This window comes from Chelon labrosus (assembly GCF_963514085.1).
Source record: "Chelon labrosus genome assembly, chromosome: 19".
Classification (NCBI taxonomy): Eukaryota; Metazoa; Chordata; class Actinopteri; order Mugiliformes; family Mugilidae; genus Chelon; species Chelon labrosus.
This window is the reverse complement of record NC_140352.1, coordinates 19,321,714-19,332,519: the sequence shown is the minus strand read 5'-3', so window position 1 is coordinate 19,332,519 and position 10,806 is coordinate 19,321,714. Positions and strand designations below refer to the sequence as shown.

General features: G+C 44.2%; 2 protein-coding genes across 2 annotated transcripts in view; both read right to left on the bottom strand.

The window, feature by feature from the left end:
* LOC311504297 (uncharacterized protein) overlaps positions 1-1,915 on the bottom strand; it is a gene marked incomplete at both ends in the record, with an annotated part of 7,144 nt that extends 5,229 nt beyond the window's left edge. Inside the window, one exon of the mRNA XM_084567316.1 lies at positions 1,762-1,915. Within this exon, the coding sequence (XP_084423442.1) occupies positions 1,762-1,915 (154 nt within the window). The remainder of the gene's footprint in view (positions 1-1,761) is intronic.
* Positions 1,916-2,491: 576 nt separating this feature from the next.
* On the bottom strand, positions 2,492-10,393 carry lrrc3ca (leucine rich repeat containing 3Ca). Its single transcript, XM_084567421.1, has 2 exons — positions 9,836-10,393; positions 2,492-7,031 (listed from the first exon to the last, which is right to left on the bottom strand). The coding sequence occupies exon 2, from the start codon at positions 6,947-6,949 to the stop codon at positions 6,155-6,157; it is 795 nt and encodes a 264-aa protein (XP_084423547.1). The 5' UTR covers positions 6,950-7,031; positions 9,836-10,393; the 3' UTR covers positions 2,492-6,154.
* Positions 10,394-10,806: the final 413 nt, after the last annotated feature.

Here is a 10,806-nt window from a genome sequence, read left to right as displayed (position 1 = left end):
GTGAAGCTGTCTAAATAGAAATTAAGGTCCTAGAGACATTTCTAACATGCTTCTCTGAATATCTTATCTCAGAGCAGCACTGAACATACAATAGTCACTTTGTACATCTTCATATAACTTCATACTAACATTTGTTGTCACGTTTGCCTCCTGTGTGAAATTTACTGTTCATTCATTCAGTATCCATTAGGCTGATCCTCTAGAGGACAGTGGGGAGCAGAGCCTGGAGCCTATCCCAGCTGTCATTGGGCAAGAGGCGGGGTACACCCTGGACAGGAAGACAAGCACAGAAAGACAAACAACCATTTACGTTTACATGCACACCTACGGTCAATTTAGAATCACCAGTTAACCTAACAAGCATGTCTTTTGACTGTGCAAGGAAGCTGGTGTGTTCAGTGAGTAAAATGTAGGAGCAGGAAGTGCAAGTGCAGGAAGAGATCATACAGTCATATGTATGGGTGTTACTACACTGTATGTGTCATAATTTAAGAGAATGTCAAAATACAAATACCTCTTACACAATAAATATGGTTAGCACTGACGCCTCCCAGCAAGTATGTTCTGGGTTTGGACCCACCGGCCCGCTGGGGCCATTCTGTGTGGAGCTCTCTGTGCCTGCATGGGTTTTCTCAGGGTCCATTGATTATCGGATTATCGCGCTCACGCAAGGCTGGAACACCTTGGAAATCCATCACCTGAACTCCCTCCATAGACCGCATCACCCCAGTTCCTCAGCAGCAGCTCCACAGGCTTCCAACGAAATCCACTACTGAGTGCAAGATCCTGCTACTCACCTTCAAGCTCCAAGCTCTGTCTGAACTTCTCCAATTATACTCACCCTCCTGTACTCTCAGATCCCTCCTCTCCTCTGCCACCCAACTTAATGCACCACCTGCCCGACTTTCTACCATGGATTTACGAGCATTCAGTCGCTCAGCCCCACACCTTTGGAGCACTCTCCCACCTGACATCTGAAACACACTCTCTCTGACAGCCTTCAAACCCAGACTCAAAACTCATCTTTTTAAAATAGTGCACTCCATTTAACCTGCTTTCCCTTTTAAGTATAATTTCTATATACTTTTTGAATTTGCTCTTATTCTTATTTAATGCATTGCTGTTTTGTAATTATTATTATTATTATTATTATTATTAATAATACATTTACTGGTAAATTACCACATAATTTGCTAATTTGCAATAGATAGAGGAAGTTTTACATTTTTTCAATATTGTTATTTAATTCTGATGATTGATTTAGATTTTTTCTCAAGTAACCTTGATCAAACCTTGCTTACTGTAGTAAACTAGTATATGCATACTTGTGGGTACTGGGTTAGAAGAAAAATAGGTTGGGTCACGTGTGGGAGCCTCAATAGGGGCCCACTAGTGACTTAATTTGGCCGTTCTCTAAAGAGATGCCCTTATTAGATGTTTATTGCTATTACTGTCTGTCTTTGGTTATGTATGCCACTAGAGTGCACTGTGTGGTGTTGCCTATGTTCGACCATTTTACTCTTCATGTGTAAACATACGGTTTTTTATTTCCACTTCAACACTTTCCACCACAGGGGGAGCTGTGTAACACAGAATGAAGCTGGGACCTTGAAACTGTGTTTTCTCCTCTGAGAGCTTTAAATCGTTGGTTTGCTGTCTCCAGATCAGCCAATGGAGGGCACTGAAGAAGTTAAAAAGGAGGCCATCTCAGAATATTGAGCCCCGCCCAAAGGATGCCCTTGCATCTTAGGTGTCACTTACCTTTTTGGTTCAAAGAGAAAATTGACAGGAGCCCACTCAGGCCCTCCCCGGTGAACTCGGAGCCTGGAAACATTTTCACCTGCAACCCAACCCCAAGCAGGGCTGCGCTCTGTCGGATTGGATGCGTCACCTTATCCTCCACTTTGTGTCCCATTACCCAGCAGTTGTAATGCTCACACCAGTGTAACGTGTCCAAGGCAGCAGGCGGGGCAAGCTGAGCTGGTCTGAAATTTAAATTAACCTCAGCGACATTTATGTGTGCAGGGGAACAGAGGTGTTGTGTTACCAGCACCCTCGCTCCCCGCTATGCACACACGCCTGTCGTACATACGGGAGAACAAAAGAAAGTGCACACTCACACACACGAGCTGAAAGAAATACTGACACAGACACACTTCTGTTGCTAGTTTTGGGTTTATCTCTTCTGGTGGTGAGGCTGCCTTAACAGTGGCTGGTTTCAAAGCCACCGTGAGACTCTGTTATCGGAGGGAAGATGGAAGGAGAGAGCTGTGTGTGTGTGTGTGTGTCAGGAAATGTCAGGGAGAGAGGCTTACCATCTATTTTTCAGTACTGTTGAACCTCCTGCTCGTCACGGGAGGCTGTACCTGGGTTTCCTTAAGCTTGACACTGTTAAGATCAGTGTCATTGTTTTCGTAAAACAAGAAACTCTGGACGTTTGAAACTGCTGATCAGGCATACATAACAAATAAAGGTACACAAGCTCTTATAAGTAAGTATTTTTCAAGTCTTTAATCTTTTCTTACATTTTTCTTAACGATGGTGGTTGGTTCAGCATTCTGGGAACAGCTTTTTATCTGCATTCATGTGAGAAGACTGATACCATTACCATGAACATATGCCAGATCCAGCAGCCCATTAGCTTAGCTTAACATAGAGGGGAAATAAGTAATGGTACCGCATTGTTGTCTTTTTTTGTAAATTTTCTTCTACGTACACTGAAGGATTATGGAAATTCAACCAAGGAGGCTAAGGCAGCATGTTTGCATGCATCCCTCCAACAAGCCTATAGCGTGTCACTCCTCGATGTTGACGTTGAGGATGGGTCAAATGCCAATCGGATGGAATGACTCAACACTTCGCCAGGTGAAGAGAAATAAAAAAACAAAGAAAGAAAACGCATTAACAAGAGAGAGGCACAGATAATCAATCCTGGTTCTTGGGTCAGTCTTCAGAGGCACAGCTAAACAACAGCAACAACCAATTGTTCCAGATATTTGTGACACCGCTAACAAGTGGGTAGACCTGCATCTCAAAGTTCCACTTGGCACCAGTGTAGTACCATGCGGCAGCTGTGCCCTGGCTCTGTCTACTGGTGTGTTTAGACTGCTAGTGAAAGGACAACTGGCTGCAGGTCATTTTCAACGGAAACCAAAGATATGAAGCAACAAACTCACGCTTGAACCTTGTTGCTGTGCAATGTGTGTTGCGTGCTACAATCAAAGTTTAGTTGGCCTCAAATTTGTCTGAACTCCAATAATGTGGTGAAGCAACAACCTGTCGTATGTGTTTCAGATCATATTTATTTTAAACGGATGATGACATGATGTCAGTGTAGAGACCCAGAGTTGACATAGCATAAAGCTCACAAAATATGTATTCAAGCACCCTCTAATGCAACTTTACTAAGTAGCTCTATATATCTAGACACCAGTGACTTGTTCCTGAGCCAAGTGTTATGCGGCCTTCAAACAGAACCCATTAACTCGTGCTTGCTAGTTGTGTAGACGAAATGCTCAGTGTTCAAGTAATGTCTGTGGCCTCTGTCGGTTTTCCCTGTTCCCTGGCCTCCCTAATCAGGAAGCATGTCTTTCAGAGTGGCTGGGCGTTGCTTCCTGGTGGCTGACCTGACGGCAGACACACCTGATCTCTCATCAAGACCACTTCAAATACTGCAGTGTGGATTGTCCCCTTTTGTGTGATCTTTTGCCTGTTATCCAGTTCACTCGTTGCTTCCTCTCCTCGTGGACTTTCTCCTTTGGAGCTCTTTTAGTTCCCTGTTTTGGAATAAACCCCTTTTTGGATTTATTCAGTTTTGACTGTGATCTGGATTTTTCCTGACCTGAGGGTTATGCGCTGTTTGTTCCTGTTAGATACGTACTTTTTTTCCTGCTCCTGCCTCCCCCGTTGTCTGCACTGGGGTCCAACCTAACCTCTAAACAATAATATATCAGCCCTGTAAGTCGTGAGAGCATTGCTACAAGGCAACTGTTGGTGTCTAAAAGCCACTGAGGCCAACAATTTATTGAGCTAATCTAGGAGTACTGTACTGTATTGTGGGAAATGCAGTGGCATAATGAAAAGAAACAGGCGTCGGGAATATGACATACGAAAAACACAGGTAAATGAATATAAGAACACAATTCCATTCGAAGGCCGCAATAATCTGGCACATAACTCAAACTGTAGTTTTTACCCTCTGGTTTTTGTACAGATTAAATATACAGATATAACTTTTTCTTGGTTCCAGTCTCCAGGGTAACTATCTGATAGTTACAGCTTCACATTTACTTTATTTATCAATATTTCCTTGAAAGCAGCATTAATCTTCATTTCTAACTCTTAGCCAGAAAGTACCATAAGTGTTTTTCTAAAAATGTCAGGCTATTCTTTAAAGACTAAGTGCTGCCTTTGGGAAAGAGGCAGTTTGAGGATGAGGTGGAACCTCACCAAGCAACCCAAGGACATTTAGGAAGTGCTTTACCCAACTGTGAGCCAGGAACCATAGAAGGGGGCAGATGATCCCCCGCGGCTTTCCCTCTTAATTTCTCCTCAAGAACTGGGTCACGCAAGATGACGGTTGCAGTCCCAGACTTTCTGCTCAAATGTTTTTTTATGGCCGTCATAAATGATTCATTGGTCTCACTCTGCTCTGGAGGCATTTGTGTGTCTGACATAGGGAAGCCCTTGTTGACAAACCATTTCCCCTTATCTTAGACATCAGATTTCATTATTCAGCACTGCACTCTGCTATTCTTACCTTGCTCTGTGGAAAATACATTTTAGAGCATAATTCAGAATGGATTAAATTATGCCTCCACTCAGATACATTTCCCTTTCGGTGGTCAAATGTACGTGCTTCTTCACCACGCTCTGGTGAAATAGGAGATTCACAGCCTAGGTGCTCTTTAAATGCACCAGTAGGTCATGGCCTCGTAAATGTTATTTTGAAAAGCCATGAGAGTGACTGCATCAGATGATAAGATCCCCATAGGCACCCCGGGCGCTTAATAAAGTTAAGAGTGCGAATGAAAAACGGCACAGAAACAGAGGCTCAGTGTAGATAACCAGGGATGATCATGAAGGATTCCCCTGTCTTCCCTTAATCACTGTTGGTGAAGAGGCGAGAGTTAATGAGTGTTTGATAAAGAGCTTTTCCTACCAGAATATGAAAATTGCGTCCTTGTTTAGAAGGCTTTCCCCTCTTCTTGTTCTATTTCTGGTTCTATGTGTCTTAAATTCTTTGCTTTTCACATCAACCTATTAATGAACCTATAGACTTTAACCTTTAGTTGCAATGGAAAGACACGGACAAATGTGTCAGAAGGCAAAAAGAAAAGGATGCGTATGTTTATGCACATTCACAAACAGAAAGATCTCTAAAGGCCAACTGTACGGTATAGTCAGCATCATTTGGTGATCTCACTGATCACAGCAGGGGTTTCCTGTCAAATGCTGTTAACATACAAGGCCAGCTTGGATGCGGATCAGTACTGAGCTCTGGTGCATTAGCTAGCTGCTATCAATAACATCTGATGACTCGTTCATCACACATCCATCCAATACATTGTCAGAGCAAGCTGAACATGCATTTGCTAAAGAGTGACTCCACTTTTGGTGAGACAGTTGACTGAGGTAAGTAAGAGAAACCCCCCATTAAACAACAATTAAAATGGAAAACATAATTTGTCTTGTATATTGGTGAATACTGTAGAGACTTTAATGGAAAACCGCTGTACACGCAGTTTCACATTACAGCGATGCCTTGTCCCGCTGTTCATACTGCTGTCTGCTGTTGCCTCCTGATTTGTCTGCGTGTGAGTGAGAGGAGCATCAAGGTGCATGCACCACTGGATAAATCCCATTTGTATTCCATATTTGGAGTTCACCAAAAACAAGCCACCGCTTTTACTTCCTCAGACTCCTGCGGACCAACAAAAACTCCTAATGGGCTGCTGAAAGATCAATTATTCATCTGGGCCAGGTTGCATCTGCCTGGTTTTCTTGCGCAGACACATGTTTTACTGCCCAACTTGGCTCCGTGACAACAGCTGGGAAAAACTCACACTGATGATGATCCTGCAGGTACAGGTTGAACCGCACTCCTGTTTGTTGTGAGTTCCCGTCTGACTTCCCAGGTGTATCTCCATCAGCCCTATACTACAGTACTGATGGTGGAAGACTCCTCTGACTTGCCCTGCCTGCTGGGCAATGACTTGAGATACTCCAGGTGTCTGCGTGCGTCCTCCTGATTAGCCCTGACATAGTAGACCAGGTAGGAGATGACCATGGTGAACCAGCCAAACATGACAACCAGCATGGCCACATCTGTAGTCCTCTTCATCACCACACATAGGTCTATGTCTGGTGCCAACAGGAAAGCAAGTCCTTGAACTCCTATTTCCTCAGGATCAGAAGTCTGGCACACAATGCCTGTCAGCGATGCAGGCTCCAGGTCCACATGGGGCATGGCCATCTGCAAATTGCAGTCACAATGCCATGGATTGTTTGTGAGGTTGGCGCGAGCTCGCAGGCCCTCAAAGGCCTCAGGGTTGAAGTTCACTAACTTGTTAGAGGACAGGTCTAGGAACTGTAGTGAGGAGCCCAGGCCTCTGAACGCCCCTGGTTCTAGTAGGGCTAACTCATTGTGTGATAGGTCCAGTTCAACCAGGTGGGGTAAATCTGCAAACGCGTTTGAAGGAACCGTGGTGAAGAGGTTGTAGTCCAGATAGACACGTCTTGTGTCGTTGGGTATGTCCTGCGGGATCTCTGTGAGCTGCAGGTTGCTGCAGCGCACCGTCTTGCCACCGCTCTCGTTCTCAGAGCAGTAGCAGCTCTTGGAGCAACTGGTGGCGGCATGATGGAAGCAGAAAGTCATCAGCACCAAACTATGCAGCAGCAAACACATGACCACTGAGTGGCGTAGTAGCCAGTCTGCAAGTAGGGGCATTGTGGGTTTCGGGCATGCTCCAGGGAGGACCACCTGGGCTTATGGCTGTAGTCCACATCAACCTCCCCAGTAATTGTTGAACCTAGGACATAAAAAAGCAGAAAGTCATTTACGCAACGGAAGACTACCCTTAAAACAAACAGAAGAGTAGATTATGACTTGAAATGCGTATCTAGTACAAAAAAGAGTGATTCGCAATGATCCTCAGAGGCTGTTGTTATATATGTGGGGTACAGTGGCTTGTCTAATTGCAGTGTGGAGACAGCGGGAATGCTGAATGCACATTTCAGTGTGTTCGCAGCCAGAAACAACTGCACTTTGTTGTATTTCCAGGAAAGTCCAAGGATCAAACATTGCCTTCATCCCAGCACAATAAACAAGCTAAGAAAATACTTTGGTGTCACTGTGCCTCTTTTATAATTGACATCCCTGCAGTGCAAGGCTATTTCAGTACACAGAGACAGGCATTAACATAGTGATGTGACACCACGAGGAACAAAATGTTCCAAACAAAACATAAATCCGACTTTCTGGCTCTTTGATCACTAAAATTTCTTGGCTTGGTATGTGTCGATCTATGCAGTCGTAATAGTCCAGAAGGTCATTTCGTCAGAAGTGCAAGTTACACAGAAGTAAAAGCTTGTTTGTCTGTCTTGTAAATTACACTTTATGTTTTATAGGTAATCCTTTGAAAATAGCAAGTCTACCCACCCTAACACACTTCATTAATAGCTGATCAGGACTACCTCCTATCATGTTACTAATCCTCTTAAGGAAAAACTCCTTAAGTCAGTGTAGCATCAGCGTTGGCCACCTAATCCTTTTGTTGTGGTAAATGCTAACCCTATAAACAGCCCCAAGGCCAACAGCAGACAATGTGATGATCTGTCTTGCTTGAGACAATAATAAGGAAAGAATTCAACTAGTCTTCTTAATTTCTTCGAAATGGCTGGAGACTGGGCAAGATCCACTTACCAAGATTAAAAAATGAAATCGATCTCTGAGTACTTCAAAGTATCACATGACGTCGGGGGGTTGAAGACACCGTGTGGGTGAGGGGGACACATGATTTGCCGATGAGAAACAGCTAATAACACCCTCCTCTCTGTGATGGTTTAAAGAGATGCCTGCCAGACAACCCCAGTAATGAGGCATTGGGGGAGTCTGATGCAAAGCGCGGATGAAGCTTGTGCCATTAAGCTTTGACCGCTGTAGTTTACCTCCCTCAGACATGAGCTGTTTATCCACGCATCTTCATCAAGGCAGAGAAAAGAAACTTCCAAAGGTTTCACTCTGCACTCAGCGTCAGCAGGGCTGCATGAGAAAGTAAAACAGCACGACAGAAACAGCCTAACGCCCAGGGAAATAAAAGGTCGTGCATGGGCAACGGCATGCTCCTGTAAAGGCTGTACTTTTCCCGTCAAATTGCATGCCAGCCTGCTATTTGGCTGAGAGATAATGGGCGAGCAGAAGAAAAGGGCTGGTGATGGAGGAGGAGGAGAAAGCATGTGGGCAAGAAGGGAAATCGGACACACGAGCACAGGGCTGTGAAAGAAAGAATGATATCAAGAGGATTTAAGGAGAGGGGTAACATTACAGTGACAACACAGAGAACACTGCATGACACTAATGAGATATCGAAGAAAGGGGCAAATGCTGGTAAGTCAGAGAGGCGGCTGATGAAGACAACTGGCAGTCAAAGAATGAACAGGGAGGAAGAGGGAAGATTGGAGTGGATGAGATAAATGTGTGAAGCTCATGAGAAGCAGGGTGGGGCACCAGTATAAATAGGGTTAAAATACATTTCTCAAAGGTATAACTGAACAAGAAATGTAATTTTATTACAACTCAGCAGCTACATATGTGAAATACAATAAATACAATGAGTCAGCTGACCTCGAAACAAGGCGAGCGCTTTGTCAGAGGTCCAAGTCCCTACTTCTATGATTAATAACTATCCAGCTTTTAATTTGCACAATAAATTATACAGCTCTCGGGCATAAATGCAGCACTGCAGCCACAGGTCAGCCTCTCTCTTCATAAATATCCCGCTGCCAGGGCTGTGCTAACAAATTCTGGCACCACTTGTATGAGCAACAATTTGGATTAAAACAAAAAAACGCATGGGGCCTTCAGATGTTTTGTGATGCAGCATTTTTCATGTATGAACGACTCTTCGCTGACTCCCTCCACAGCCGTAAAGACTGCACGAATGGATGTTAAATAAGATGCTGGTTACCAATGGGGGAAGTGGATGCCGAAAAGGGAAACGGAACATGGAACATCCTTGATGTCTTTTTATGGAGCTGTGATAGTATTTCACTGCTTTCCGTCCACCCACCCACAAACCATTGCATATTTGGGTGACGAGATGTGCTATTTTTATTACATCAATAAAAATTACCCTAAGAATATATCTTTTTTAATGTTGTCATCTCTTTTGACCATGTATTTGCTTTTACTGTATACTGGAGATTAGAAAAGTGTTTACTCACAGTCTAAATGTCTCAGTGTTCTTATACTTAACAGAAAGTTTAATACTGATTCAATTACTTTCAAACTTCAAGTTCAAAACATTTAAGATGCAAAAGTTGAGAGTTAACAGTGGACTGAATATCCGTTAATGCCTGATTTTAAAATTTAAACATAAGCTACTAGCATCTGGGTGAAAATGAACTCTAAGGAGATAAAGCAGATTCCTTGTGGGAACCGATACCCTTTCTGAGTTTGTCTTTCATTCTGCTTTACTCGGCGCTCGTTTCCAACACCAGTCACATTTTAAAATCCAAATTTAAAACTGTCAGGGACTTGGGGGTTACAGTGTGCAGATGCCTACAATATCGCCAAGAAACCAAATGCGTTTTGATCAGTATCACATGCACTCACGTTTTAGTCGCTTTTCATCCCCCTTCCATGATGTGTTTCTCGGCAAAACAGTCGTCCAGCTGATCGGTGCGCACCCCACTAAACGGCTGGATCAGTAATTTGGTTCGTTTCAGGTCAAGTCCTCACTCCAGCTTGTTAAACTTGTGCCGAGAGCCGCTCTGGCATCCGCGACGCGCCGCTGGAAATGCTCCTGCACTTCGGGGCTCGCTCAGTGCAGCCTTTTAGTTTCCACGCAACCAGAAAACTAGGCAGCATTGCCCGAATTGGCAAGGAGGCAGCGCTGGGGCTAAGCCTGCCGCTGATGGCGGTGTGTCAGAACGGCTCTGATCCATGTGTGTGACGAAACATTGTATTAATTCACGGTTAACACAATGACAGGAACGTGGCGCGCAGCGCGTTTACGCACGGTCGAGAGGCAGTAGTGGCTGGATGTGTCAGGATGCAAATGTGCAATGGCATGACTGATTGCGTTCAGTCATTCAAATGCATCCGTTGATTGCCGTGAGTGAGGTAGATTTGATGTGGACCAGGTGCCAGTGAAGTGAAGGAGTACCCCTCCCACACACACACACACACACAGAAATGATCTCATACACAGTGCAGTGCTCATGCTCTAATCATTTTTGATCTGAAGCTTGTTGTTTCAAACATGAAGCCTGGCTCCCAGGACTGTGGATCTTTGGCTTTCTCCAGTCCCCTTTCCTGTCTGCTGCCTGCCGATAAGGAAGCCCAATCAAATCCACTATGAAAACAGACGTGCATGGGCACTAGTCTGGGAGAGTCTGCCAAGCAGCCAGTCATAAGGTATTAATGGAATTAAAATCAATAAAGCGTGATACTCCACCCTGATCTCCAACATATACGTATGTCTCTGTGTAATACATTTAGTTTAGGGTTAGTTTACGAAACAGAAGCTGCAAGCACTGCATAAAATGAGATGTAGCTTTTCCAGTGATCAATGTGGAGTATGG